A 26,267-nucleotide genomic window follows, 5' to 3' on the forward strand; every position below is an offset into this window, starting at 1 on the left:
TCAACGAGAACCGCTCAACCGAGAAATAACTTAAAAGGTTTCAACGCGAGCACCGTTCGGAGGTCAGCAGACACGGAGAGAGGAGGGAAAGCCCGCATCCGGAAATTTCTATAAAGTCTCGAGGTGTAAGAAAAGACGAACTGCTCGCGAGCCCGGGGCGAAGGTAGATTTCTCCGGGCGACCCGAGAGAAGTCAAAGCGCGGCACTTAAGCAAGAACGCCCCTGGAAAGGTCAGACGGGTAAAGGTGACGCGCCGGTTACCCTTGAAAGATAGAATCCTTCTCAGAATCGGAGTCGTTTTGCTCTTTTGCTGGAATATTTGGAATGCCTAAAAGGGGCAAATCTGGATGGAATCTCCCAACGGGATATCTTTTATCTTCTGGAAAAATGGTCTTCCTACGTACGGAATTATATAAAGCGCTTTATTACCAGAGTAATTTAAATTTAAATTAACCCCGTTAGTTTAAGGTCAGCTGTATTATTCGCTTTAGAAATTCATTAAGAAACAATATGGTAATTCATATCTTCCGCGTTTTAATAAACTTTAAAATCTCGGCTAATTAATTAAGAATTAATTAATTTTTAGGAAGTTACTATACACGGCTTAGGCTACTAAGAAACTTTCTTTGTAGACTTAATAACGTCGCGAAATGTCGATAAATAATAACGAATGATATAGCGTATAAAATGAAGTTAAATTGAATTTCTTTTGACAGGTGACATTCAGCTATGATCAAGAGTGTCCTGGAATCGAATGAGTCTCCAGGGTCATTTCGCGCCACCCACACCGAGGACCTCCCTGTCCCGGGATCGTGCCGGACACAGCCTCCGCGAGTTCGAGAGCTTGACCGTTTCCCTGCTGCTGTTACTCAGGGTTAGTCTCGAATCCGAGTGGAAGAGGCGCGTCGCCATGAGTCTCGAAGAAGTGGTCGTCATTCCGCTGGACTACCAGGACGAACGGTCGTCGGCGGTCAACTACAGCCAGCTGGACATTGGCGGCGGAGGGGGTGCCAATGACTGGGCTCGGAGTAACGACGCGTATCCGCTGTTCCCTTCCTTCTCCAACGGATCCTCCCCGGGAGACAATGAGACGGACATCGTCGACTACTACTTCTTCCCGTTGGCCATGTCCATTCCCGAGGCCATCAGCACCGCCGTCTCCCTCTCAGTTATCATGATGGCCACTGTCATCGGAAACGTATTGGTCATACTCTCCGTCTTCACCTACAAGTGAGTCTTCTTCAATTTAATCTTGCCCGTTTCTAAGATAGCCTTTTGACGAGCGACGGTACTAAAGCGAGTCGTTGTTGTCTCACGTTCCGAAGGCCGTTGCGAAACGCGCAGAACATGTTTCTGGTGTCTTTGGCGGTTGCCGACATCACGGTGGCCATCTTCGTGATGCCCTTCAACGTGGCCTACTCGATAATGGGCCGATGGATCTTCGGATTCCACGCCTGCGAAATGTGGCTGACCTGCGACGTCCTCTGCTGCACGGCTTCCATCCTCAACTTGTGCGCCATCGCTCTGGACCGTTACTGGGCCATACACGACCCCATCTCTTACGGACAGAAGCGCACCTTGAACCGGGTCCTGCTGATGATCGCCGGCGTCTGGGGGGCCAGCGCCGTCATCTCCATTCCTCCCCTCATCGGCTGGAACGATTGGCCAGAAACGTTCGACTCTACCACGCCTTGCAAGTCAGTATATCTTTCCATTTACCTAAATATAAGATAGCTTTAGGCGCCGAAATTTAAAGTGAAAGCGACAACCTTTTTGAAAAATAGCTTTATATGTTTCAATGCCCAATAATATTTATTTCCATTCGGGTGTCAATCAGGCCACTGACCAATAACAGGAATCCATACCTCTACTTGGAATGCTTATCTTGCCGTATCTATCACGTATGGTATGATCACTCTGATGGCTTTGGTCCCGCCTACGAGATAAAAAATCCCATTTGCGCGCGCTCCCCTCTCACGTTGTTGTTTGTTAAAAAACCGTCAGCCACATCGAGACGAAAATCTGCCGCGATAAGCATTCCAAGTAGAGGTATGGATTCCTGCCAATAATAAGGTACTCACTGCTCTAGCAAAAAGCGTGGTAAAATCAGAAAAGTGAACCATTTCATATTTCAGTGTCTTTCGAAAAACTTGGTGTCGCTGTAGTAGATTTCTGACCACCTCGAGCATTACCGTCCATTCTTAAAGACCTTGACTTGACTATGAACACTAGCTATTTTCTTACCGTGTACTCTTAGATGCTTAATCGATAATCTGGCGCGCTGTAACATGATCGCGATTTTTAACCCATATCAAGAGATTAATATTAGAGATGGGGTAGGGTTTAAAAGCGTTTAAGTGCAATATGGTCAATGTAGGTAAGTGTGATCCGGGGGTAAGTGTGATCCGGGGGTAAGTGTGATCCGGGGGTAAGTGTGATCCGGGGGTAAGTGTAATCCGGGGGTAAGTGTGATCCGGGGGTAAGTGTGATCCGGGGGTAAGTGTGATCCGGGGGTAAGTGTGATCACCTCTTATTATTTCCCCAAATATTATTATAATAAAATATTTGATGAATGGATATTGAACTATACTTAATTATACACATTTTGTATATTTTTAATATTAATTTAAATTAAATTTCGTTTTTAAAACTTTTATTTGAAAAAACGTTATACTCTTCTCTTGTGTTTAGAGATTTTATGCCCAAAAGAAAGGTTCTGTAACTTTTTTTCCTAACTGGCAAACCGGTTTCATATTTTGGTATTTTGAAGTTTGCTTAACTTTTTACCTGCTGGAATTTTTGCTAATAATTTGAGGTTTTCAAAATTTAATCTGGAAAAACTCTTTCTAAATTTGCAGTGTGGGAGTGTGATCAGTTAATCAATGTAAAATTTTGGTAAAATAATTTATGGTTTATAAGACAACTTTTTATACTTTTCTTGATGTAAACTTACTAAAAAGGAAAGGTTAAGCTTTAGCTAGCTATATAAGCATCTGGGTACTTCAGTTTAAAAATATATTATTTAATAGCTACGAAAAAAATATAGCTTTATTGGGACACCATATCTAACCTCTGTATGTAATTTCATTGCAATTGGTCAAGAATTTCACGTGATCACAATTACCCCACCCCCTATCACATTTGCCCCGCATTTTGGCGGTAAGTGTGATCAGTAACAGAGTTAAATTAAATGATTTATATTTAAATAATTATTTATTTCATATTAAATTTGATTGCGTCGTTGTGTAGGATAAAGTGGCCATATTAATGGTACCAATTCTTAAGAGGGTGCTATTTTTAGTTTAGGAGTAATTTCAAGTAAACTTCCAAAAAAGAATATTTTGATCACACTTACCTCCATTAACCCTAAGTTCAATCTACTGGGTAAAAAGTTTAACTTTAAGGCCTCCTTTTCGCAAAAGTGACGAAAATTATAAATTTAGTTGACAATCTGAAACGCTCTTTTAACTGAGATATAATTAATGGCCTCCGTCAGCAAACAACGGGTTATTTTCGAAAAATAAAACTAGCAGTCGATGCACTTAAGCCACGTGAAAAATTAACTTATGCCCGCAACCCCTTCGGCAGACAAAAGGAGTCAGTGGCCTCCGGCCATCGCGCCGACAAAAAAAGAAAATTGTCATGATCTTTTCTCTTCGACGGTATAAAATATTCATTAGAGTCTTCAGTTCGTGGCTTCTTAATTTAATTTAATTTTAATCCGGGCACATTGAAAGGCGCTAGCGAGTTTTCTATAAGTATTAAACTAACGAACCGTTCGGTCTCTTATACGAGAAGGCGGCGAGAAAAAAATTGTAAATTCCTCTTCCGTATTTCTAATAGGCCTTTCTATAAATTAAATTTACCGTTTTTTTCGCCTAACTTCTACAATGCTTGTTCAGCTCCCCCACTAAAGAAAGCTAATGAATTCGTCCATAGGTTGGACCGCGCAATCTCAAGAACAAGTTGCGCAGTCGTAGCGAATTTATGGAAAGGCCTATTGAGAAAAGGTGATTTGAAGAATTCCCCAAACTCTCTCCGGTATTTGTTTTACAGCTCGCTTCAGCGCGTTTCTTTCATATGTTTAATACGAAAATCAATATTAGCGGAGGGCCCTTGGCCTTCTTCCAGCGTTATTAAAAACCACGCCATTAATCGACTTTGAAGGGAAAAAAATATATCGGCATCATTTATTCATTTCTAAGGCAATGTCTAAAGCGTCTTACGTTTCACGGTGCAAAGGCGTAATTTTAATATCCGTCGTTGGGAAAACGCGTCTCTCTACAAACGCAATTTAATTTCCTTCTCGTATTTCCCAAAAGGTTAACGGAAGAACGGGGCTACATCATCTACTCATCGAGTGGCTCTTTCTACATTCCTCTGGTCACAATGACCGTGGTCTACGTCAAGATATTTCTGGCCACGAGGAAACGTCTACGCCAGCGGACAAAAGCCACGGCTAAACTACAGGTACTCCGCCAGTTATAACTCCCAAACTTCCCGGGCTAATTATTATCAAAGGGAAAGTGGTGGCCACCGGAAGAGCGTGTTAGTTTTCTTCCCTCTAGAATAGAAAGGGAATGCGCGCAAAACTTTACTAACAAGGATAAAATATGAGGGTTAATTTTAGCTGGTGAAAGCTTTGAAAAGGCATCTTCTTCGCCTAAACTAGTTCCCTAATTAAGTTAAGAATGTTGCGAATTTTTCCCCATTTCGCGGGTGCCACCGTTGTTGTACGAGAAACTTTTTCAAATTAGAACCTCGAGAGTCAGTATAAAAAAGTGGGTAAACACTAATCGAGTACGCGGACCACCTGAGGAACGCCATCCAAAATTTATTTATTAATTAGGTTCAAAGGGAATATAACCTCAGGTATACGTTTGCAGCTCTGGCCGCTCTTGCCTTTGGCTTTAGAAATGTTTGGCGCCACTGTACAGGGAAATTTGAAAAATTGAATGGGTCTTGCATAAAGATTGCCTTGCAGGTTATATTCCCTTTAAGCTTATACTTTCCTTTTTAACTTTGAGGCGTGGGCAGAGCCGTGCTTAGGGGGCGAGCCGGGCGGTCGCCCAGGGCCGCAAAAATTTTACCATAGGGATGTATATACCGGAGGGCCGCTACACTCACGAGTCAGTTTCGCCCATGCATTTCGCCCGGGGCCGCGAGACCTGGGCGTGGGCATGTTGGCCTTTCCTAATCCTAATCCCAATCTGCCGGTAAGAGGGAAAGACCAATCAAAAAAATATTTTGAGAAAAACTAATTTTTAGTTTTATACCTTTAATAATTGCAATAGTAGCCGGATAATTGAAATATACTAAACAGAAATTTAAAAATTAAGTAATGACTCCGACTTATGAAGAAATATTCAAGAATTCCTACTCCAAACTGCTATCCAAAAACCCGTTTGACTCTACAGGGTTCGTACTTATTTAGGTTATCCCTTAATTTTTGGCAATATCCCTGACCTTTTTGGTAATATTCCTGCTAATTTTCATCATTTTATGTTTTCACAGAGTGAATCAATATTTTTAAAATATCTTAAACCAGCGGTTCCCAATTTTTTTGGAACCCTAAACTATCCACCTAATTCTGGCGGAACCCCAACTCATTTTTTTTACTTATCTTAAAAGACTCTTGACATAAACAAAGATGGCGCGGAACACCTTTTGGGAACCGCTGTCTTAAACTGAATTATATTTTATAAGTGCATACTGCGATCGGGAAAAGGTGCCAAGCAGCGCGCATTTTATCTGCGATGTAAAGTTTGTTGACTAAGGAAATCCCTGACCTTCAATTTCAATTTCAATTTTCAATTTGATTTATTTCCATACCCATTTTTTACAATGGTGTTCGAGGGCCAAGTCATCATGCGACTTAGTAATTTAGTATATACAAAGAATGGCAAACATTATAAAATTCCAAAATTAATTTAAAATTTACATTGGTAACAACAATTTTCTTAATAAAAATTAACAAATATAAAAAAATGATAAATAAACATTAATAGCTAATAATCAATAATGTTCTAGCACGCAATTTTTAATTACTTTTTTAATGGTTTGGACGGAGGTGATATTTTTTAAATTTTTATAAATTTTATTATATAGCGTAACTCCGAAGTAAAACGATATTAATTAAATCCCTGACTTTTTTCACCAAATTTGAAATCCCTGACTTATCCAGGTTATCAAGGCCGGCCCTACCATAGGGCGAACGGAACAATTTCGCAGGGGGCGCCTCAGTGGTAAAGAAAAATAAAGATAATTAATATTTTTATATTAGGGGCACGCAAAGGGGCGCCATAATCGGATCCATCCTAGAACTTGCCTCGGGCCGGCACTGCAGGTAATAATAACAATAATAATAATAATCAGCTTGGCTAATACCCAAGGCACCAAACGACTTTTAAAGCCATCGATTCAGGTGGCCGGGTTACAATGCGTAGGAGGGTGGTGGCAAGCCCCGCGTGCCACGCTAGCCACCAGCTCCCCACACTAACTATTACCGTTAACCTCAATAAGTTTATCCAGGATATCCAGGTTCCGTACGAACACCGCTTTCTCCCACAGTTAACCCGATTCTTTTTCACATTTATTCACGAAGTAAAAACAAATACAATTAAAAAATGAGTAATATTTCAAATTATATTTTAAATCATAATGAGTTAGAATATTTCCAATTAAACTTTTTCAAAACCGACCAAAAACTTTCCAAAACAAAAGCGTAATTTTAGGGGCAAACCCGAAGTAAAACTAAAAACTGGATAAAAATGTCGATATGGCGAGCGGCGGAAAGAGAAGGAAATTCGATAGCGTTCCATAAAAATCGAATCAAACGTACAATGGCGATAAACAACCAACCGAATAATCGTCCGTTATCGCTCTCTGTTTTTGATTAGACGAGGCGTCGCGGATTCCAAGTAGTCAATCAGCACCGTCGACGAGACCCAAACAATACAATAACCATCTGTCCCTTCAAAGCGCGTACGGACCAAAACAATATAATTTACTTTGAAAGGCCGCCACCCCCGAAATTGGCCTTAATTTTACGAGTGAGAGAGACATCTAGCGAGGGAGCGGAGCAGTTGCAAGAGGAGGGAGGAAAGATAAATGACTAGGGATCGTCGATATCCTTTTAATGGGCGGCATCGATTGATTTCCTCCGCTATTGAGCGCGCCGCTCTAGCGTCCGCACTTTCACGTACTAAGAATAGCGCGATGCGATAAAACGAACGCTCCGAGGCTTAACGATATCGAGGAACGAAAAGGTAGGCCAAACAAAAATAAAAAACTCGCCCAGGAAATTGGGCTATTGACCAGTCCAATATCACCCGGAATGGACGGTACGGAGTACACTCCGTTTCATTCAATTTTGGCAGCGTTGTAGCCCGGACTAGCCGCGCTACTACGCCCTGCCAAGGGACGATGGTGAAGCTTCATTCATTGTCTTCGAGATTCAAATAGGAAGTTAAAACAACGCGTACTTTTGCAATATGAAGATAGTAATCTTTTTGAAGCTACTGTTTTCAAAATTTGGGAGCTGATTACGTTTGGGTTCCATTTTTTATAAGCCGATTATTAACAACTTAACTTGGCAGTTGGCGTTAAAGCGGACGGCGTAGGACGTCCACTGCCAAAATTGACGGACACGAAGTAGATTCTTTGGATTACTCGGCTGTTTAGCCGCGACCATACTATAGCGACCCGAGTTCATCGTAACCTAATAGTTTGAACTAAGGGCGATGACCGGGTACATTCCGAGCGCTGTCTGGGTAAGGGTTATATCTTTTACGAGGCGAGGCACTTATTTCGGAAATTGGCACCCGGAAGAACTATATCCAATTGTCATAACTCTCCTAATTGCGACCCTTATCTTTGTAATCCCGCCATTTATTTCGAAGTAGCGAAGTCCCTCGCGGGGATTTCATGCCGCTAGGGGGGGGAGGTCACGCTGGGGTTCAAAGAGGTCTTAATACCGCCCGAAGTGACAATGATCGTATGACGTCTATTCGCGTATAAAGTTTCTTTTACTGTCGGCGTGATGCCGTCGCATTTAGTTAGCCTTTCGACCGCTCGATGCCGCTAAATGGTGACGTTTCGATGGCGGCCCTCTTTTTTCTCAATGACGTCACTCCGCTGGCGGGGTACCTAACCCAAATGGACTAATCGTGACTGATAACTTCTTTATAGGGTCGCATGTTCGATTTATAGAGATAAATGGGCTAGTCAAATGACTTGAGGCCCGAAATATATTTACGGGTGAAATTTAATTTGACCTTGATTGACAGATCATTACGAGTGAGCTACTAGTGTAATCCATTGAGTTGGGAATATTAATCTAGAGATCCAATCAAATCTGCTCCCCGCGAAACAAGTTTTTGAAAATTACGAATGTGCCGTCTCCTCTAAAATGACGTCGGATTTCAGTATTTCGCGAAACAAGTTTTTAAAAAATAAGAATACTGCCGTCTGCTCCCAAATGACGAGAAAACGTTATCATATGACCCGTGGCGCCATCCATTATTTAAAAAAAAATCTGTTTGCCGGAAAACGCGTCTTATTTGAACGAACTATTGAGAGATAGACGCCGCCACGGGTAGAATGATAAAGTTTTCTCGTCATTTGGGAGCAGACGGCAGTATTCTTATTTTTTAAAAACTTGTTTCGCGAAATACGGAAATCAGACGTTTTGATTGGACCTCTAGATTAATATTCCCAACTCAATGGTGTATTCGATACGAATACAATGGTGTAAGTCAGATATAATGATATCGGTACATACTTAAGTCCAAAATACATTTACATGAGTTTAAAAAAATATGTTTATAAAAAACTATGATACAGCTCTTAAATTGATTTTCGATATATCCATTGAACTCGTTCTTAAAGAAAATTTATTTTCCAAAATAGATATTTCCTTTCCCCAAATAGGGTACCTTTTCAAACAGAGACAAGCTGTAAAAACATTTTGAAACAATTTAATTAAAAAAAACTGAAGTTTTAGTCAAATATTAACATATTTACATAGGTTCGACGAAGACAGTTTTTATATATTTTTGTTGTTGTTATTTTTAAGGCGGTAGTGACCTGACCGATCTACAACTTTTTAATAAGGCTTTTGTTCGAGTGTTGCAATTGGACCATTAGGATGCGAAGCTAGGACACAATATCAATAGTCTTAGTCGATAGCTACGCCGCAAAATTTTCGTTTTGAAAACGAAAACTTTTGAGAGAGTTGGCCGTTTTCAGTCTATCGAAATCTGGCAGCCTTGCCTGCCTTCTGGCCTGTTTCTCCATACCAAAAATGGTCGACGATTACGCCGCCGAAAATATTTTACTAAACTGATCGGCGGCGTTTTTGACCGTTATTTTTAATTATCGACTAAAAACGAAAAATGATAAATAACTGAAAACGTTTTTTTTTATTTGAAATTTCTATGGACCATTCTTCGTGAAGGGGGACATTAACTAGTGTAAAATGAATTACCTTGAACCATGTCTTCTAGGTCATTCAAAAATTATCTCGAGAACCGTTGGGTTTACGGATTTGGTTCCCGATTGAACGTTGTTGCTTTGATTTTACCAAATTTGACCAATCAGAAGCCGAGAAATTGAAGGTTCATGTATTGAACCGGATTTCTGTAAGATTGGTTGTTAGGACAACAATTTTTAGAATAATAAGTGCTAGCATAAATTAAATATGTCTTGTTCAACTTGTTAAAAAGTTCCACGCGCTCCTTGATATTTTAGCGTAAAAGTCTCGCGCATTTTTATTATTTTAGGGAGCTCGCGCGAAATCGCTCGAGCCATTTCATACTAAAATAGCAAGACGCACGTGGAACCTTTTAACAAGTTGAATGAGACATTAATAGAGTTTATGCTAGCGTCTATTGAACTCAGTCGTTAAACGAGTTCAAGCGTGTATCGTGGCCGACGGTGACATAATCGAACCGTTGTAAACTATTCAGTATTTATTTGATTTAGTCAGATTGAAACTAATCAGATTATTTTATTATGAAACACTGAATTAATTAACCTTCAATTTATCGACTTCTGATTGGTCAAATTTGGTCAAATCAAAGTTATTTAAACTAATAATATGGCGAGCAACAATTTTCTAATTGGAATCAAATCCGTAAACCCAACGGTTCTCGAGATAGTTTTTGAATGACCTAGAAGACATTGTTTAACGTCATTAAATTTTAAACTAGTTAATGTCCCTCTCCATGAGGAATGTTCCAAAGAAATTTGAAATTAAAAAAAAAATGGTTTTTTAGTGGACACCCTGTATGTTCTATGGTTTCTGTTGGGTCCGACTCGAATATTTTGGAACAATCTCCATCGAGGACTAGCTAGATCACCGCTGTAGTTCGATTCGGTGGAGGGCTTAGCTTTGATCGAGTAAAGTAGCAAACTGTCGTGACGTTTGACCTCCGCCACCCACTTTTCCCACTTCCCGAACCCGCTTTTCGACAACTCCACGCCACTTAGATTCTGCTAGCCCCCTGACCATATTGTCCATCGAGGTATCCTACCCGTCTAGACCAAGTGGAATTTATTCCGGAATAGCGGCTGTAATCGAACATCTGTCGGCCAATCCGTTCTTTATCCATATGTTTTAGACGTCCGAGATTATTTCATTTCCTTTCGCTTCACGTTCTACGAACGACGACCAGTCAAGCTCGCCTTTAACCTCTGATTTATGTGTCAGGAAATTTCCACCAACCGCCATTTTTCCAACTATATGTTGGGTTTACTCGAGCATGCGCTTGTTTGGACTGAAATTCAATGGCGTAAGTTAGTTCCGCACGTGTCACGAATACGTTGTAGATCGTCGGCTGATAATGCGGCGGAAACTATGTCAATAGAGCTCGTATTAAGAGTTTAATTTAATAAGCGATTTCATACTCCGCATTGAGGCATCCCTGCTTCAGGCCTATCTGCCAATTGATTAAGTTCGTTGTTATAACTCCAAAGTTGTATCGATAGGACGTCGTTTTATAAATGGCTTCGAGATGTCGTACGAATAGGGGAAGAATGCCCATCTCGATCAGTGTGGCGAACATATTATATACAACGTAAATATTTCCAGATCCTCTCCGATCTCGTCGGAAACCCAACGCCGTATTTCCGCCTAGGCCAACCTAGGCCGTGGCCTAGGGGCCCATCCTTGGAAGGGGCCCTCCAGTGACCGAAATTATTGTATTCGAAGGCATAAATCTATTATATCAATCGTAATTTATATTGGAGAAATTCCTAGCTAGAAGATTGTTTTGAAATTACCAAAATTCCAGCCTCGCAGTTTACGGACGCAGCCTTAAATCGCAATGTTGCATAATTATCGCGTATTTAGTCGACGATTGTTAAGAGCTTTTATTTAGTAGTATAACCGTAGAGCTCAGACTTCTACGCTGAATCAGGGAAATTCAGGCACAGAATAGTTCCAGGGATAAGAGTAAATGCAGCGCGTGAAAAGGGGGCCCAGACTCCTTATCTGCCTATGGGCCCAGGGTCTCTAAGTCCGGCCCTGCGGAAACCATTTTGATACTCGCCATTCGTGGACGTATGGCCCGAGGTGGCTTTTCATAATGGCATATACCACCGAGAGAGGCATTGCGATAAAGCGATTAGCCGATAAAAATCTAGATTGGTGGGGTTTTTCCACCTTCTTTGAATATCAACTTGAGTTCTATTTTAGACCATGATTCCATTGTCATTGGTTCGAAGGATTTCATTGAAGATCTTGAGTAGCATTAACCTCTATGGCTTGGATCATTTTATTTGGAATCTGGTCTTCGCGGGTTGCCCTTCCATTTGAGGATTATCTATCACTTTGGAAAATTCGTACAGGGTAAAAGGTGCCAGTAAATCATTGCCTTTGTCCTCAGGTAGTGGTGTGATTCCGCCAAGTTTTGTTCAGATATTTGTGTTTCTGTAAATCCGGGATCCTGGTTGTTTCGTTGCCTTCCTCATCTTCTAAGCGTATCTGCTTGGTCGTTGGTTTGTTGTTTGGCATCAGTTTCCAGAACACTTGTATTTACTTCGGAAATGTTTTTGGCTACTAGAGCTTGAACTTCTCGTTTTTCTTCGAGACGGTGTGTTTGCGAGGGATAACGATTATTTCTGGTAATCCAGCCTAAGCGACTTTTGATCTTTCGATAACAATTTTTTACATCTTTGTCGAAACAACGCTTCTGTATTATCTGCCGGTTATCCACCGTGCACCGATCTACCAAGTTTATGGCTGTGTCTTGAAGGAGTGTACTAAACTCAGCGTATGTTACCCGTTGCTCGGCGACCAGCTCGTCTCTTATACGAGCGGAAATTTCTGGTACATTCGCCGTTACCACGTGGTTGGAGCTGGTTAAAATGATAGGACGATCGTGTTATGGTTATTATTCCGTCCTTTAGTCATTTTTATGGTGCACTTGTCTTGGAGAAGGGGGAGAAAAAGGGGGGTTCTAGAGCGACGCCTAAAAAATAAATAATATGGCTCCTCTTAACGCTTAACGGTTGTTACACACAATCCTAAAGGATTTGTGTGTACTGGGCCCATGTACAGTGTAGCCGATGCCGTCGTATTCCATATAACTCTATTCGAAAGAGGTTCAGAAGGGCCTGGGATATCTTAATCGAAAGGAAATATCAGGCCCTCGGTAGCCCGCCATGAATTTTGGAGATCAGGGGCCCAAAAGTTGGTTGATCGGGGCCCACAAGTTGGTAATTTCCCCTTTTAGTGCTTTTTGGCGATATCCGACTTTAAATCTACATACTTTTTTTTAAATTAAGACAGACTTACATTTTTAGTTATTACTGATCATTTCTGAACTACGTTTTCGGTTGCATTAAGAAATTTTAATTAAGTGAGATTTCTGGCCAACTCGCGGGACCCCACAACCCGCGTACGCACTATTGTCATATTTGAATTTCGTGCCAATTTATACAGGCGCTCTCTACCTTATTTTCAAAACCAGGTAACTCTAAAAATTCGGTTTGTCTAAAAATTAATTTAAATTAAGGGGTTTGCGTTTCGCTACCTTATTTCCAAAACCAGGTAACTCGAAAAATTAATTATTTGATAAAAGTAATTTGAATTAAGGTGTTCGTGTTTCGCTACCTAATTTTCAAAACCAGGTAACTCTAAAAATTCGGTTTGTCTAAAAATTAATTTAAATTAAGGGGTTTGCGTTTCGCTACCTTATTTCCAAAACTCGAAAAATTAATTATTTGATAAAAGTAATTTGAATTAAGGTGTTCGTGTTTCGCTACCTAATTTTCAAAACCAGGTAACTCTAAAAATTCGGTTTGTCTAAAAATTAATTTAAATTAAGGGGTTTGCGTTTCGCTACCTTATTTCCAAAACCAGGTAACTCGAAAAATTAATTATTTGATAAAATTAATTTGAATTAAGGTGTTCGTGTTTCGCTACCTTATTTTCTGTTTGATAAAATTCCTCTTGGGTTTTTTAAGTTAATGTACAAGATGATTGAAAAATTGTTCAAATTTAAATTTAATATTGAAAATATATTAAAACATCGGGGGATGGTGTGTACTTAAATGTCCGCGACATCTTGTTATCCCTTGTCTCGTTACTGGTGCTTCGAAGGGAGCCGCGTTTAAAACCACCACTGCGGCAGGCGTGACATCCAGTGATGAGATCAATGAGAGCAATTGAGAGGAGGTTGTAGCGATTTCCCCGGCTACCCCTAAACCGAACCAAGAGGCTACCAACCCAAGGGAGAACGCTGGACAAATACTGATTAAATTAAGCAATAAGGATCTCGAAGGGTTAGATAATTAATAACGTTTTAATGAACTAACAATGAAGTAAACGTACAAACTATAAAATAGTATGCCTAACACAATGAACTAAGGAGCGAGTAAGGTATGGCCTAAAACTATACAACGTTTAACCTACGGTTACGTAACCAACTACTTCACCCAGTGCACTGGAGCTAAATAATCGGGGTTATGCCACCGAACATACCGGCCCTATGGTCACGGTCTAATTAAAAGTTCTTATTTCTTCTAAACGCAATACCACCCACTGCACCTATCTAACGCCACTTAGCGGCACGAAGCCTTGGCTGATGCGAGTGGGATGATTATTTAAAAGTACTTATCTCATCGATGAGGCTGCTTTTGTCTTGGTCTCCTTAAGGAGCTGATGGTGGTGGCCGGGAGTCCGAGCGTCCTTACGGCATGGTGGAACGAGGCACCGTCACTGTCGCGCGGCAAACGTGAGCGAACATTCAGACGGGTTGTATTCGGGAGTTTCACAATTCCCGCACTTTGTTTGGTGACAAGCAAGGTTTTTATCGAGGAGCTCGGGCCAGCTTGGCACTGAGAGCTAAAAACTACTCCTTTTTACGTCCTTCACTCTTATTTATAACCTTCTTCGGGTCGCTCCTCGAGCTACCCACCAGTCCACCTGGCGCAACCGCGTCACTGGTATTTCGTGGGAAAACCACACTCGAAAATAAAACACGTGTTGGAAAGTGTTTGGACATTCCAGAACTCTTAAATACACAATAACTAAAAATATACAAAGCGTTTGACCCTCGAGATCCCTCGTGAAATATATATACAATGGAGGTTGGCGAAATGGTCTATTCTCCCCGCAGGCTGGAGGGAAACAAGTTGGCCTCGCCCCATAACATATACCAACTTATAATATTAAAATAAGTTGACTTAATAATTCGTCACAAGGTGAGATGCTCTAAGTTTCTAATGGAAAGGTGCGTGAGATGAGTTTCCAAGCTACGCAATTAAGTGAGAGGAAATAGGATTTTCAAAGAAAGTAATTGGAGTGTGAATGAGGTTAGTTTAACTAGCGAAATACGATGAGAGGAGATCAGCTAAAAATTTAGTTTACGGTGGTGAGAGGAGGCGAGTTGGAGTTTAGATGTAAGAAAACAAAAACAAATGTAATATAAAAACATAACGTTCTTGAAAATAATTAGTTAACTTTGGCCAATATCGAAGTATAAACGTGCAATTAACGAAAAAATGTAATATTAGAAGGTTGTAAAGAAGTTAAAGGCAGTAAATCTAACGTGGCCACCGGCCAGTGATGGCCGTTTTTCTACGCCTGTGAGAGCAGTATGGGAATTTAAGAGGAAGTGAGATGCGCAAAACTTCAAAAGGAGACTAGTTTCACAAAGTAAGAATTTCAGAGAGAGGAGATATTTTATTACTTCTATAAACAGAAAAGAGCGCGAGATGAGATCGGATTTTTCAACCAAACTAGCTGGAGTGAGCGCGAGGTTATAGTTTAATTAGCGAAATTCGATGAGAGGAGATGAGCTAAAAAGTTAGTTAACGGTGGTGAGAAGAGATGAATTTGAGTTCAAAATTTTAGAAAAGGAAATGAGATGGAGTGAGAGTTATCACCAAATTTCTATAATGCTCATCACTGGTGACATCTACTGCCACTGTACCGTGTCTTGGCCAAAGTTAGCAATGGAGACGAGACGTTTACCGCTTTTCTAAACAATCTATATAGAGCACGAACTTGAAACTTACACGTTAAACGCAACTAAACTTACATTATAAGATAAAACTGTTCATCTATTCAGTAGAAAACCTTTTTTTATAAACTTTTCACGAAATATTGCGGAGCCCATCAATACCGTGATCGGCAGGTCGCCGCTGCTTGAATAAATGCTTTAGTCCCATTCGACCGAAATCCCATTCGACCGAAGGCGGTTTTTGAGGTGTCCCATTCGACCGAATTCCGCCGAAACGTGCGGTTTTTATGTGTCCCATTCGACCGAACGCTTTTATGTGTCCCATTCGACCGAACGCTGCTATATAAATTGGCTTTTGCTATGTTTTCAATTTAGTTACTGAAGTCGTTTGCAATGGAGCGGAAAATAAAATGGAATGAGCATGAATTATATTTTTATCTTCACCTAGTCAAGAAAAGTAACCAAAACTGAAATAGTAAACTTAACCAACTCTAACCTAACCTAACCTAACCTAACCTAACCTAACCTAACCTAAACATGGATCTTCGATAGTACATACCTTATAAATAAAATACCAAATCACCCCGCCAATTGGGCTACATTTTAAAATTCTTTCGGTCGAATGTGATTCGGTCGAATGGGATTTCGGTCGAATGGGAATAAACGGAATAAATATTTATTTTACTTTCTGTACATACAGTTCCCTTTTCGTATCAGGGATGAGTCCTCAACAGTAAAACTCCCAGGAGTATTAAAGTGTTAATTTATAAACAATTTCAACATATATACAACTATTTACAAATACTAACATATTTCAAAGCTAGTTGTTATTTGGGTGCAATCTTCTTTGGCCCCAGCGCACCAGAATCTCTTTTGATTGTTTTATGCCCCCCCCCCCGTCCAGCGGAGCGGAGAAACCAAGTTATGAATGAATGAATATTTTAATTACCTTCCAAAAATACAATGGTCCCTTTTAAAACAGAGAGGAGTTCATATGTCTCGTAGGTACCAAGTAGATTAAAATTTAAAACTAAAATTTTAAAATACATAATATTATAATACACAAATATTTACAAGAGAAATTAATTAATAATTTATTAATTACTTAGTTAATTTAATTGGGAAGTACAGCAAAAGGGGCTTGTCTATCCAAACGCAGGTTTCCCCAATTTTAAACCAAGTTTTTTTGGTTTGGTTTATTAGGTTATAGTTGAGGTTAAAAATACGATAAATAAGTTCAAGAGTCAGTGTAAAAGATTATATAGAATTTATTACGTGCGTGGATACATGGTCGTTGTACCCGTGTCGATAAGCAAGAAGCCAAGAACTAACTTAATAATAACGGGCGGTACGAGACAATTAGGCGCAATAAAAAATAAAATAACTTATTTACAAATTATAGATAAGCGAGATAAAATGAGAAAACTAAAAATTGTTTGGCCTACTCAACAGTTATAGAATAGCAGCATCAGTGTTCACTGTTCAGGGATAAGTTAATTCAGGGTGGCCACAAAATCTTGAGATTAAAATTCCCTGATCATTTTAAGAGATTTTCCCTGACTTTTTAAGGCCAAATTATTTTTTGATATTTTACTTTTATCAGAACTTAATAAATTTAAATGGACTTATATTTCGATAAAAAGGTTATTGCACTGTTGAAAAAATTATTTAAACTTTCAAGGAAATAAATGATAATCATAGAATTTGTCATAGATCTAGAGTAAAATTACCTTAAAAAAGTGCCAAGGGAAAATTCCCGGAATTTTTACAAATTCTTAAAATTCCCTAACACTTCCCCGACTTATTAGGCTCATTTTTAAATTCCCTGACTTTCCCTGACGTGTGGTAACTCTGTAATTTACTGTTTCTGCCCCGGGCGGAAAAGGAATCTGATGAGTACCTGAAAATAGTACAGCTATGCCCAGACGACAAATCTAACCGCCATCGAGCGGATTCGAAAAAAAATGGGAAACTAAGCACATTGTCCTACCGCGGTTAGAACTCGCGGCGAATGTCTCTTAGCATATAAGCTAATCTCAGTGATGGGTGGGAAAGCGGCTCTAACGGCGCGGTACTTGTAGTCAAATAAAACATCGGGCTGATGTTTGCCAATTCCCGGAAGATATATACTCCGACTACATAGCGCCTACGGTCGCTCGTAACAACGCTCTACGGATGACCGGCGAAAAGCCGCTAGCCGGAAAAAACCCCAGAAAATATAATGCTCGAATCAAAGAGGCTTTTTCTGTACTGCTCCGATGGAAGCCGAGGAAGATACGATTCTTCTTATATATTTTTTTCGGAGAATGATTCCCCCCCCCCCCTTTATTCGCTATCACCGGCCAAAAGTAGGAAATGGGCTTAAATCTGGCTGAAGAACCGTTCAGATATACAAGGTGTTTCTCAATAGATAATGGCCAATTCGAGAAATGGTCATATCCATATTGCGTTTTGAGTTCATTTAAAAAGAAAAAAAGATGCGGGTTCAGGAAGCGCTTAAGATTTACCACCGTGAAAGCAACGTCCAAGCAGGGGCTTTCGAAACGGAAACTCCCCCTGGTCTACGACACTGTTTATAATATCCAGTGATGAAATTTTACTCAATCATTCTGGTTGAATTTCACGTAGCTCCTCCTCTTCCATCACGTGACTCAGTCATACTTTCCCAAACGCGTCATTTGCCGCGTTCACACTAGACACTTTGGAACTTTTTTGAAACGGTTTCAAAGGGTCAAATTGAACATTTTCGGTGTGAATAGGCGTACGATAAATACATTCGACACCGAAATTTTACAATTTGATCTTTCGAAACCGTTTTAAAAAGTTTCCAAAGTGTCTAGCTTTTATGTACAGGCCCGGCAAGAGATTGGGGAGCCGGTAAAATTACAGGGGCCCGTGCAGCCTCGGGGCCTAATTTGAAAAAAAATGAGGTATAATTATTCCCTAAAATGCGTAGCTATCTCCAATAGTGGGGTAGCGGAGTAGTTAGCACTTTCACCTCGCAGCGAGAGGAGCCGGGTTCGATCCCAGCTTGTAGCACTGGGTGAAAACTCGGAACAGCTCCTTCTGCGTAGAGTTTGCAAGTTCTCTCTCCCACTGGTTAAAGGGGTTTTCCCCCGAGATCTTCAGTTTCCTCTTCCATAAAAACATGTTAAGGTTAACGGTAATAGTTAGTGTAGGGAGCTGTTGGCTCGCGTGTCTTGATGGTCTTGCCACCACCCTCCTACGCATTGTAACCCAGCCACCTGAATTAATGGCTTTAAAAGTCGCTTGTCTTGGTTATTAGCCTAGCTGATTATTGTTAATCACGGCTGTATTGGGTCCCGATATTAATATTTTTCCGGGGTTGGGCCCGCTCTCGGCGCCCCGGATTATGTAACCCCACCTCCGAAATTTAAACGATCCTGTGGCGAGTCCTGTGGCCCTTTAATTCGTTACCATAGCGAAGAATCTAGTTAACGTCATTCGGATATCGTACACAAATGTTTTACGAAATATAGAAACATGGCGGTTGGTCTTGACCGAATCACCCTGTACACGAGAGAAGCCTTTCTGGTATATAAAGTTTCGGAACTGGATTGGGTGGATCGGGACCTTTGGGAGTGTGGTGGGTGGCCACTTATCCTCCAATTTGATGGCATCCGCGTACGGGTCCGGCTGAGAATGGGGCTTAAAGCGCTGACACTTATTCTCGGGGCGTGAAAAATTGTAACGATACTCGAGCGTCAAATTTCACTCTAAGCTCATTTCGGAGTTTCACGCGAGAGGAATGTCTCTGCAACGGCTCAAAGGCGGGGATCGCCTTCGAACCAGGCAGAGGCTTAGGCGGCCACGTTATCCTCGAGCGGGGAGAAGGGTCAAGTCCGCGCTTCGCGAAGCTGTACCAGAAATTGCCGGTTAAGCCTCGGCTCTCGATCTACGAAGGGAGCGAATGCGGGAGTGGGGGCTGAGCTCAACGTCGCGATATAGCGCCCTCGAACGTCAAGAACCGAAAGTTTTATAGCCGAGATATCGTACGTAGCTGCTCTAGTTAGCCGAATAATGGGCGACTGGTCACGAAATATACTCGGGGTGTCACTCCATTTCATTATTTATGGTATTGGGTTTATGGAATAAAGGTACTTAACCATCCGAAAGAAAATTTACACGAGTACTTTGAATTTATATGGAAATATATATCATCCTAAGACTTGGGAAATACGTCGATACTCTAGCCCTACTAACATTAACGCCTTTACCATCTTGACAATTTAATGAAAAACTAACTTTTAATTGTTCCAAGCAGGCTGTGAAGAGCGAGATGGTCAAGCTCCAACGGCTTCCGTCGGAGCAGAGCAAACCGCGCAAAGAAGAGGCGTCAACTTGCGTCAGTTGCGTCGAGCGTGGCTCCAGCAGTCCCACGAACCGCCTGTCTCTCAGTGGCCAGGACGACGAGAACTCTTTCGCGAGTACCACCGAGGTGCCGACCGCGGGTTGCGAGCCCCCTGGAGGGCCCGCCAACGCCGTGGTGGTCCCGAACACCGCGAACAGCGCGGCTCTGGACCGAAACGGCAGCGCCAAGAACAAGCCTCCACGCAGTAACTTCAACGTCAACTTGTTCGTCGAGCAGAAACAGAAGATATCGTTGTCCAAGGAGAGGAGGGCGGCGCGCGTGTTGGGCATCGTGATGGGCGTCTTCGTGGTCTGCTGGCTGCCCTTCTTCCTGATGTACATCATCCTCCCTTTCTGCGCGGGCTGCTACATCTCGGACCGGATTGTCAACTTCATTACGTGGTTGGGCTATCTCAATTCGGCCCTCAATCCCATCATTTACACCATCTTCAATTTGGACTTCCGGAAAGCTTTCGCCAGGCTTCTCTGCGGTGGACGGTAATACGCGGATTAGACGCGTCTTCTGCAGAACTCGCCGACCGGAATTGTGATGTCAGTTAGTTATTATAGAAGTTTCGGAGAAAATTTAATCGAGTGTAGCGGGTATTCGATTCCGAATTGTTCTCGAATTAAAATACGCGAAGTTATTTTTGAGATTCCTTAAATCGCTACTATATTTTTTTTTACAATTTAAGAATGTTCAATATATTGCATAGTATACATTAGAGGTGTTTGTGTGTTTGGTGCGTAATTTTCAAATTAAATGAAACCCTATAGGTTTAATAAAACGTAAAAAGACTAAATTGGCGCGACACCCTAAATTTCGAGGACAGCTCGGTTCAAATCCCTTCTACCAATTGTACATGCACTTGGCAAAGTTCGGAAGCTTTGAAAAATAAATGGGACCATACATTATTGAAACGTTTCCACAAACTAATATTAAAAATCAAGGACTAATAAGTTAAAAGTTTTTGCTCATTCCATAAACTACAAAAACACTTTAAACAATAAACACTCTCGCCTGTACACGACGGGGTTTTTTTGGTGTTTTTATTTTTTGAAAAACAAATGTAAATCTTGAAAAATTACGCTATTAAAATTAATGTTACGTATATTAACTAACAATGTCGTTCAAAATAATAGTTAAAGAATGAATTTTATGTTGATTAATTTTTGGGTTGAAGTTTCTAAAAGTGAAATTAATAAAAACAAATCAGCGCCTAAAGTACCTGATATGGTCATTTAAAAAAAAGTTAAAAAGTAATTAATTAATTATTGTTAAAGGGACTGCCGAAGTGGCCAATACTAGGAAGCCAAACTGACACTATCAAAGCTAGAGAGTTGAATTACTCTTTCCGCCTGTCAGCCTACAGTAGGATATCTCCCAATTTTAGTTGGAAAACCTCTATATACGGCGAGAACAATTGATAGTCCCTTTAAAATGAAAGACAGTATAGTCGCTATGTTTTCGTTCAGTAATTGAATATTAATTATTTTAAGATGTTCATAATTATTATAACGTGGTTCCTAGCCTTAAATTTATTATTTTAAAAAATGCATCCCAAAAGTCAAACAAATTGAATCAACGTAATCGATACGTAGCTCAAATTAATAATTAATTATTAAAGGTAAAGTTAAAGACGACACTGCATCCGAATTACAACAGTAAATATTTAGAAAAATAACGCAATCTACACACATTTCATATCAATAATTTCTAAGTAGACGGACGAATGCTTGAACTTATCAGATGAATAGATAATCCATTCAGGGTTATTCAGCTATAGGAGGTTCAATTACTGAAGCTTTCAAATGGCGCTCATAAGTCAGACTTGTTTTTCCAAAAATGTTTTCGTCTTTTATCGCATTGTTAATTACTTTTATAACTATAAATTGTGACTACTCAATGTAAATTAAACTTATTTCACTATTTTCATAATGAATCAATCCAACCTTTGTTTTCTTTTCACGAGCTTCTATTTATCCGCAATAGAGGGGGCTGTCATCATAAAATCGACTTTAATACGGATGATGAAAGTCTGACTTATTCTGGGACACTAGTTTCTGTGACTCGTAAACTAACCTCCTAAATGTTGAATTTTGAAAGCCGTTTACTAGGACTATGAGGTCCAATTTACATCACAAAATATTTCGAAAATACGGCGTTTCAATTCAAAATTTTAATAATACGATGCATTCTATTCGAACTCTCGGTAAATTGAAACTCTTTTACGTTAATACCTTCTAAAACGTAGACGTTCTACGAAATTTCGGAATTCATTTCAACTCACAAAGCCAGTTTACTTAAGTTCCCGGATGTTTATTTTATGAAACTATAAAGAAATGGCTTTTATCACGGATTGAAAGTTTTGAGTTGGGCAGTCAATTACAATCCCAATTAATGTGTGGGATAATTACGGCTTGGAATCGATAGAGCTCGAAATTTGAATAATTTGAAATCCGAGGTTTCAAGACATTTGGATAATGGCTATTTTTGAAATAAAGGAAGCTGTTTTATCCCGAGAGCTTATAAAATCGATCATATGCAACAGAGTATTAATTAAACGGTGCTTATTCATATTTCGTGATGTTCTGACTTGAAAAATATATATATATAAATATAAAAGATATTTTGTCTGTCCGGGTCCAAAGAGGATTCAGAATTCTGTACATATGAAGGGGAACGTATTGCATTTTTGATTTTTATCGCGATGAATCTGTATCTCTTGTTATAATTTGATTTTAATTTTACTCATAGATAATTTATTACGTCGCGTTAAATTATATCGATAAACCCCAAAAATATATTAAAAAAACTGTTTACTAAAACGTTAAATGTAAATTTTTCGAGATATTGTAAATAAATGATGTTATTAAAAATCATTAATTGTTAATAATTGTAATTCACTCGCTCTATTTTCTTCGTAATAAATACGCTGTAAAACAAATATTTCTTTTGTAGTGTACAAATACACCAATAATATATTTATACACGGAGAATGACCATGTTTTAAACAACCATTTAAAATCACCAATTTGTTTAAAACGTATTTAATTATCCGTTTTAGGTAAGTTTTACATAGTTTTTCGAAGACATTATTTACATTGTGACGTACGATCTTTCCAAATACTGTGGCAGGTGATGGAAGGTAACCAATCACATTGAATTATTATTTTTTTTTGTGGTCGAGGTGATTGAATTTCAAATAATTTGTACCAATATTTTCTTTGTCTTATTGCCTCGCTATTTTCAAAATTAAACTAAGCTTTAAAAATATTAGATCTTGAATCCATTGCTTAGATTGAAGGATATACAGTTCACCGTTTATCCGATGTCTACTCATAGGTACATTGCGTCTTAACTTCTTATGGGGTACAGACGACGTAGCAGACAGCAATAATCTACGTTCAGTGAAGCTTAACGGTCTTATACCGTTTTACGTTTGCGTTGATTCCGTTGAGACTTTTTATCCTGTCTTGTTGAACGCTTTTTTAAGATTGTTGTAATTTTTATAAAATATCGTCTGCTGTGCCGTCCGCAGCTAGCCTTCCCGCGTGCTGTGACGTCACGATTCCGTTAAACAACGAAGAAACCGGCTGGAAGAGCAGGTTCAAATGTTTCAGCAACGGTTCAGCAACGCTACGTCACACCGGAAATGGAAAAAAGCGTACAGTAGAAAACCGGTTCCGAAATACTACAACGCTTAATTGGTTGCAAGCTACTGAACGTAGCCAAGGTTAGTGTATCTACATAAGTTTCCTAGTTTGTCTATTGATAAATAAGTATGCCCTTGGAGTTCGATGAAGGGGAAATGGCTGTTGGGTAATGTGAAAAGCATAACGTTACCCAGAAGCCCTCGCTATTCAGTAATTTTGTTTTTACTTTTCATTCTTTTTTTAATTTTGCTTTAAAAACAGTTTTTTTTAAGCAAAAGAAATACTTATTTGTTCTTTTTTGATAAAACACAGATTTTTGACAACTCTGGCTGCAGATTTAAATTACAAATTGATCTCAATATTGAAGCGACATCTGTCACGAATGTTGTAAATTAATTATTTAAATAAATCCGTATTTCAAAAAAATTATTTATATCTTTGGTGCGATAATTTTTGAGCCGCTATCCTATTAAAATAATCACTCACGTTCAACCACCAGCCAAAATACGATCATGTTCCAACGACAGCTAAATATTCTAAACTGGAAACGCGAAAGAGTTCTAACCGCGACCGAGAACGGAACAATTCGAAGAATGGCTCTTTTTTATCGCTATAAAATATCTCGCGTCCGAATTCCTCCCTCGGCGAGGTTTAACTTTGGAAGGATAGAGTTTAGTGATAAACTACCAGTGCGCGAAAACGGTTAGTTTCACTCAGGCACAAATCATTAATATCAGTTTAGTAACAATTTCTCCGTTGAGAGGCGAGCGAGAACCTGTGTCAAACCAACGGAGACCTTCCCATTAATATTCCGCTCGGGGACACGCCGATGACACCGGCACCCCACCCGCCTCCCCAGAGTACCACCCTACTTCGTTGAAAGACAATATTTCGTCTTTTAGGCCTCGATCTCAGCAGCCAAAATCGCAACGATGAAATTTACTCTCATTATCCGAAGCTCGCTCTCTCTCTCTCTCTCTCTCTCTCTCTCTCTCTCTCTCTCTCTCTCTCTCTCTCTCTCTCTCTTTCGATACAAGAAAAATGAATAAAAAATATAAACCCTTGTTATTAGAATTCTCATCTACGTAGATACGGCCCAAAAACTTCACCGTTATAAATCTAACCAAATTTGACGTGGGAAAAATAAAATGATGGTAGAGTATCTGTATTATTAGGGTTGATGAAAAATTACCTAATATTTGAGGTTGCGGAGTGCATTTTTTCCCCGAACTTATACGAAAGAAAAACGAGAAGATGATGAAGATTAAATAGCGGCATATTTATTAGGCCAATATCGCGGAAAAATAATTTAGCGTTTTCTATCGGAGCATGTGTCGTGAAGTTATTCATTTAATTTTCCACGGTTTTTTAGGCCGGTAGAAAAATTGACAACATTATTGATAGAACCATTTTGACTGTTTTATCGTTAATAGTATAGGGTTTAATAATTTATATATTTTTATCTATGATATTTTTAGATTTCTTACTTACTTTCACGATTATGAAAGGGTTTAATAAGAAGTCCATTTTATACAAAAGAGAAAAATTATCCCCAATCTAACCCGAGATAGTGGAAATCGATGGACAAACTTTTTCAGATAAGAGGGCGTGGGGTTTGGTTGATCCCCTGGACCTTGTACCACTCATACTTTCCTACAGTTCTAACAAGTAGATGACCAATAGATCAATTCCGAAAGTTGGAGGGTGAAAATTATCTTTTCCATATTTGATGAGCACCCTTCCAGTTTCCATACGTCCGGAGACAAGGTATTAGTTTTTCTCTCTTTGTTGGTTACGTAAATGGTGATAAATACCCCTGACAACGGGTTTTCAAAATAAGTATTTACAAAAACGAAGCCAATCTTTTTAATACTCAATTTTATGTTTCGATTCAATAATTTGTCATTATTTGTCCGAAATAAATCGCAGTTTTCAATAAGAAAGTGTTTTATTTTTCAATATCTTCAAGCAAAAAAATAGCTGTAGAAGTAGATTCAACACCGTCGTATACTTTTTAAAACGAAAATGTGAACGTGGTATCCGATTCTGCAAAATTTCCTCGATGATGTATTCGAAGTGGAACAGCATTATGAACAAGCTTCTCAAAAACTCGCTGCGAAAAAATATAAATAGTAGGCATAAAACCTTGAAAATCACTGCCTCTGTAGAATGAAACAAAACAAAGCTAAATTCCTTTTACTGCTCTGAGATCGATCTATGTAAAAGCATCTGCTATGTTACAAATTTATTGCAACGCCATCTGTGTCAGTTTTTCGAAAGCGGATACTACTTAGGTTTTGTAGAAACAGGAGGAAAGAAAATTACACGCTAAGCATTTTTTTGCGACCAAATTACTATAGAATGGTGTATTACTACTACAATCGAAGGCTAGAAGATGATCATTGTACTCGTAAGCTTCAAATTTCATGTAAATTTGATTTCCAAGAGACAGCCGATTAGGGCTTTCGTAATGTAATGTAAATTAGAAACTGAGAACGTCGGAAGATCCGATAGCGCTCCTAGCGTAAATAGTATTCGTTTAAAAGAACGTTATTTCAAGGCGCAGATGACATTATAAGCCACGCAACTCGGAAAAAATTTACAAATAACAAATTCGATAAAAGAAGTTCGTAAGACCAAGAACGGATTCAGGTTAAAAGATAATATGTGGGTTGCCTAGTGATTCCGAGAAGAAAAACCACACCCCACCACTTTTTCGACTGCAATCTTTCCCCCTTTCTCCCGGGGGAAGACACTCCGGTATGATAG

General features: G+C 39.5%; 1 protein-coding gene across 1 annotated transcript; it reads left to right on the plus strand.

Annotated features, from left to right (window-relative positions):
- The first annotated feature begins 748 nt into the window (after positions 1-748).
- On the plus strand, positions 749-21,294 carry LOC149948378 (putative G protein-coupled receptor No18). The gene is made up of 4 exons (XM_090171880.1): positions 749-1,230; positions 1,326-1,697; positions 4,323-4,470; positions 19,756-21,294. The coding sequence occupies exons 1-4, from the start codon at positions 755-757 to the stop codon at positions 20,341-20,343; spliced, it is 1,584 nt and encodes a 527-aa protein (XP_090028006.1). The 5' UTR covers positions 749-754; the 3' UTR covers positions 20,344-21,294.
- The last annotated feature ends 4,973 nt before the right edge of the window (positions 21,295-26,267 follow it).

This window comes from Leiobunum rupestre, chromosome 4, assembly GCF_980474605.1.
Source record: "Leiobunum rupestre chromosome 4, qqLeiRupe1.1.hap1, whole genome shotgun sequence".
NCBI lineage: Eukaryota > Metazoa > Arthropoda > Arachnida > Opiliones > Sclerosomatidae > Leiobunum > Leiobunum rupestre.